The sequence below is a fragment of the Fopius arisanus genome, unplaced genomic scaffold, assembly GCF_000806365.1.
Source record: "Fopius arisanus strain USDA-PBARC FA_bdor unplaced genomic scaffold, ASM80636v1 scaffold00056, whole genome shotgun sequence".
NCBI classification, from domain to species: Eukaryota; Metazoa; Arthropoda; class Insecta; order Hymenoptera; family Braconidae; genus Fopius; species Fopius arisanus.
Genome location: NW_011887795.1, coordinates 675,025 through 680,674, shown reverse-complemented (window position 1 = coordinate 680,674; position 5,650 = coordinate 675,025). Strand labels below are relative to the sequence as shown.

General features: G+C 32.5%; 1 protein-coding gene across 1 annotated transcript; it reads left to right on the top strand.

Moving 5' to 3' along the window:
• The first annotated feature begins 957 nt into the window (after positions 1–957).
• LOC105268386 (uncharacterized) lies at positions 958–2,010 on the top strand. Its single transcript, XM_011307914.1, has 3 exons — positions 958–1,082; positions 1,322–1,525; positions 1,705–2,010. The coding sequence occupies exons 1-3, from the start codon at positions 1,041–1,043 to the stop codon at positions 2,008–2,010; spliced, it is 552 nt and encodes a 183-aa protein (XP_011306216.1). The 5' UTR covers positions 958–1,040.
• Positions 2,011–5,650: the final 3,640 nt, after the last annotated feature.

The following is a 5,650-nucleotide window of genomic DNA, read 5'->3' as shown; positions in this document are numbered from 1 at the left end:
ATTATTATGTATATTATATATTATATATATTATTTATATATGTATATATTATATATATATATATATATATATATCATATTATATAGATATATTTTGATATGCATAGCGCCAAAAAAAGCTGACAAAAAACGTTACATGCTTTTTTTTAAAAGGGATATATTTATATTTTTATATTTTTAGATTTTTAGATTTCTATTTATATTCAGTCATATTTAAATTCCCGAATTTTTGTGTTAGGGTAACTAAATGTAGCCTAAAAAGTCCGAATATGCAGTTTTTAGATGGTGTCTGTAAGTATTTGTGCCTTTTGCTCTTTTTTTCTCTCTTTTTCATCACAAGGGATTGATAGGACACCATAATTTTTTGAAATAAATATAGATTTTTGAAAGCTCTATCAATTGACACGGATTAGTTTTGAAAAAAAATTGCATTACAAACATAAAATTTTCTGCAAGTCTTTTTTTGTTTGAAAACGAAATCATCAAACGTTTTTCTCGTAAATTATTTTTTTATAATATATAAAAAGAAGAAAAAGACGAGAAATGATAAAATGAGCTGTTACTACCGCTCACTTGTTTTTTTGTCATTATTGACTAATACGCAGTTTTAAAACTGAATTTGTCCTTGAAAATCAGTTGTTGGACGTTTATTTTTGAATACGGCACAAAAGAAAAATGGAGCAGTGTGTCAAGTAGCAAATTCAATTGTTCTCACACTGCAAACAGATTTGTTGGCAGAAAATTAAAAATTTTCCACATGGTAGAGAACACGTGCCCATTTGTCTGATAAAAACGAATAAAATTATCAGTAGCAATGATTTTGCACCCGTCCCAATATTTACATCAAACACAGATAAGTTTCGACTATTCGTGACCCGAAATATCAAATATTGCTGAAAATAGAACCCTTATTTATCCGATAAATTTTTCAAAAATACTAATTTTTGGAATGCTCACCTATAAATTCAGAAGTTCAGGCTGTGGACTACATCATTTAGGTGTGATCACTTTGAGACAAAAGTCCGGGACTAGATCATCAAGATGAAGACGCCCTTTGTTCTTCTCGCTGTTCTCTTTATACAAGTAAGTCCAATTATGAATTTAATAAAATTTGAAAACATTATTCATTGTCAAATGTCATTTCAAGTGATTCCAAAAGCTTTCTCTCCCGATTCCATGATTTCAAATGATTTCAAGTTACTTCCGATAATTTCAAATGGTTTCAGGACTAATTCCATTCCATTTCAATTCTGAATGTCACACCAATTTCACCAAGAATAGCCCTTCAACTCGAATTATTGTAACAAGTATTTCAATTCCAGGCGGAGGCATTCACGGTGAAAGAGCAACGGTATTTCAACTTTGTAATAATGAACAATAAAATCAACAAGATTGCTAATAATGTCACTACCTACCTTGAATCTGTTAATGACGATGTTTATCAATTGGCTTTGAATTTCCACGCCAACATGAGCGAGATTCGAGAGAAATACGGACCCATGTCATATGACTATTACGATCGCAAGGTAATTACTGAAAATTATATAATTTTCCTCATCACGTCGTGCTTTTGTGTGACTTTCCTAGAAAATATTCCTTAGGATTTATAGATTATTTTATTTTGCACCATTTTTCTGTCATTGATATCAAACTTTTCTTTAAATTCAGTAGAAGGAATTATTGAATTCTTCGATAATTTTTTCAGTACTCACGCCTAGCTCATGAGTTCGCTACTAAGATGAGCCTGAGCAGGGACTGCGCAGGATACGTAGCGGACGTTCTCGCCAATAATGAGAAGTATCAGAATATTACGTCCGAACTCCTGGATTCAATTTTGCATTATTTCAAAATTGAGTATGAGAAAATCTACGCAAAAATGATAGACATCAGAAAAGCGCTCACCGAAGAAGAAGTCGACGCTTTTAAGTGCTCCACTACATTCACCGGCGGTGATAAGGACGACCATTGGAATTGTGCAGAAAGTGTACGTATTATATCATTTTACCGATGAGGTATACTTTTTACAATCATTTTAGAAAACTATGAAATATTACAATCCAAGTCCAATGAAATTCTCCAATAAAATTCTATAATTATTAGTCCCATCATAACCAACATCATAAAGGAATACGTGGTAATAAATTATACTAAATTTTTTATATCTTGAATTTTTAAGATTAATATATTTGGAATTCCGGGTGTTGTCAATTTTCATAGAGCATTTTAATTAAAGTCTAGTTCCTCATCATTATTACATGAAATTCTACATTTTCACGAGAAAGAAGTTTTTTTCTTGTTCCCTTTCTCGTTTATTTTTTCAACATATGATGATTCCCGTTGAATTGTAATTTTCCGTGAAAATTTTCACACTGACAATTTCCCTCTGTACAGATCATCAATTCAGTATAACCCAAGGAGTTCCAAAGTGCATTTTTCAGACCGTGTCTGAGTATTAAACATTTATAATATAGTATTTTTTTCCAGTCGTGTTTTTTTATTGCTCACCCTCATCTCTACTTGTTTGAATTTTTATTTTTCAAATGGCAGTCTCATTGGGCCCTATTTATCAAAGACAATTATATGATATGCGATATAAGTGCAACTCCCATATTTGTCATATTTTATAATAACACTATAATAATATTTGTAGTTTCTTTAAACAACAGGATTTTCAAATCAACAATGTTATGACGTCAACAGTCAATTTACGAAATAAATAAAATGATTCGGTTTGATCATATATCACGATCATCCACATGGTCATTAAACTTAGAACTCATTGGGAAATATGTTAGGGCCCAAATCATTTGGGGAAAATCATTCAATATGGGGAACGGGGAAATTATTTGAGGGTAAAGGAAAAGTTTCATTCGAGGAAATCTATTCATCCGGTAATTTGTTTCGGTAAATTTTTGGTGGGATTTCAAATGTGTTCACCCGATTTTCTTATCGTTAATTGTTAAATACGGATTGAATTTTACAGGCCTATACATCAATAACTATTATTCAAACGAATGCATTTATTGATATGAAGCGTCTCTATAATGAATTCATTGTGATGAAGGACGCAGCTCTCAATAGCTTACACCAAAGACTTAAGGACGAGCTTATATTAGACTTCTACGACAACGACGCAAGCAGGCAGCGATGGTTGGAGGTAAAATTTTTATTTATTACATTATTTCATTTTATTAAAGTTATTCTGATACACTATAAATAATTTGAAAACAATCTTTTTATTGAACAGACATTCTGCTCCTACAAGCCATCATCGACGCGGTGAAATTTCTTTATTGGTTCATCTTATTCACTGATTTCATAAAATGATGATACGAAAAGTAGAAAAACATAAGAACAAAAATTTATTACTATTAAAGTTTATAAATCTTTCGCACCATTCTCGCAATTTTTCAAAAATCTTCACTTAATTTCTTGGAAATATCCATTGTATTATACTTTCGCTGACATTTCGAACAATTTTTCAATTAGAGATGCATCTGTGGAAGAATTAATATGAAAAGCGAAACATTTTTCGAACGAATGAGCAGAATGAAGAAACTGTAGTACTGTCACACCGTTTGAAATAAATCTCAAAAAAAAAAATATGTAAATGATTAAATTGCGGGTCAGTTTAATAATCCCATAACTATCACCAATGAAATTTTCTAAAAAATCTAGTTATACTATCAATAGAGCTGCTTTATCTTCGGAAATTAATCAGAAACAATGGGAAAATGATTACGCATGGAGACCCACAGGTGAGCGCAATAGTTTCCACTAGAACGAAAATCACCGATTTTGTATTTATTTTTGATTTTGATTAAGTACACTTTACGTATGCGTCCGTCCTTGGGAATTCAATTAATTACGGTCGAGTGATGGCATAATTTTCAGTGCTAAGTATTGACAAATGCCACTAGATGGAACCATCCATGCATGCTAATATATCTCAATCAATTTCCAAATGAACGAAATGAACATATTAATTTCCTTTTACCGTCTTCTTTTATTGGAGCGTCGATTCACCAGATTCCCCGAGAGAGTAAAAAAGAAAGGTTTTTTATATAATTTTTTTCTAATTTTCTTTTAATTCGGTAAAAATGCGAATTCACTAATCGAAGTTTGTGTTTTTAAATCAATTGCGATCGGTCATTCATGTTAATTTCCTCTTTTCCCTCATGGCTTCACTTTTTTATTGTGCATTATTTTGTTAATAATAATAACCATTTAGATTTTATGTATACCCATTTTTTTTTCTTGTAAATTTACACTTATTGTGAATACTGAAGTGACTCTGGAATAAAAAATCATGGCCAGATCGGTAAAATCTCGGAATATAAACATTATATAAATATAAACATTATATTATATTATTATAGGCCCTAAGGCCTTAGGGCCCTAGGGTCTTGGGTTCTAGATCGATTTCTGACGCTTTTTCGCGCTCTCAAATTCATATGTAATGAAATTCGTTTTTGAAATCAGGAATTAAACACCGAAAAAAAATCTAAATAAAGAAAACCGGAAGATTGTTTCTATCAAATTACCAAATCAAATGATCATTCTATAAAAATGGTTAAAGTAAGTAATTATTTGATTAATCTAGTCTTGTGATTGATTCGTGCCAATTTACATGTTCTTAATAAATATATAGTAAAAATAAATAAATATACTATTAATGAAATAAAACCGAAGCAGAAAAATGCATTATATCATTCTATTATAATCATTTTTTGTGATTATTGAAAAATTAAAAAACATTTTTTTTCATCTAATATGAAAGAATACTAATGAGTTGTTCCAGCCAAATTTATTCAATCCAATATTTAGCACTCACCAACCCCTATGCGTTTGCAACTATTCACCAATTTCCTTCGTTAGTTGCAAAACAATTTTTTTTTATTTACGATTTTTTCTTGAGTTTCTAAATGAATATGAGATATATCAGAATTTGGAAAAAAATCTGGACAACGTAGGCAAAATGGGCCAGTCGGGCCTTAAATTCAAAACTATGCAAATTCCCCTGCATAATGTGCTCCTGAATTCCATCAATTTTCAGTCCACATGCAGTCTGCTCGCGTGTGCCCATGGTACTTCCGGTTCCGGCGCGTGCGGGCCGGTTCCCCTTGAGAATAAGGACAACAATCGGTTCCACCGGTCGATGAAACAAGACGAGAGAATAAAGAATAAAACCAGAGAGTACGAATGAAGGAAGGAAGATCGTGAGTTGCACCTGACGTGTCGAGGGCCGGGTTGTTGCCGCCTCCTGGACGTAGATCTCCACAGCGATATCGATGGTAATGATCGCGAATTGAGACAGTGTGAGAGGCCACGACAAATGGCCGATAAAGAATAATTGGAACTCCCCGAAACCGCCAATTCAATTTGATGAAAAATTGCACCCACTCCGCCCGCCATAGCTCAAACTAAAATAAATTATATGAAACAATTGAGCAGAGGAGGAGATTGAGTTGTCAGATAATTACAAGGGCTTTCTTCTTTATCCTCTGAGTCTATAGATTTTTAAAGGAGGTTAGAACAGCTGGCGAGTAAGACGGGGGAATCCCCGGGATTTTTTTAGAGGAAGTATGGTGAGGAGTAATAAAATTACATGTGGCACATTTGGCTGTCGGGTTGACGGTGGTGGAGGGTAT

Bases quoted from the DNA above. Each gene is read 5' to 3' on its own strand.
- LOC105268386 (XM_011307914.1), top strand. From the start codon at position 1,041: ATGAAGACGCCCTTTGTTCTTCTCGCTGTTCTCTTTATACAA. The intron at 1,083-1,321 runs GTAAGTCCAATT...TTTCAATTCCAG, and splicing joins TCGCTGTTCTCTTTATACAA to GCGGAGGCATTCACGGTGAA. The intron at 1,526-1,704 runs GTAATTACTGAA...TAATTTTTTCAG, and splicing joins ATGACTATTACGATCGCAAG to TACTCACGCCTAGCTCATGA.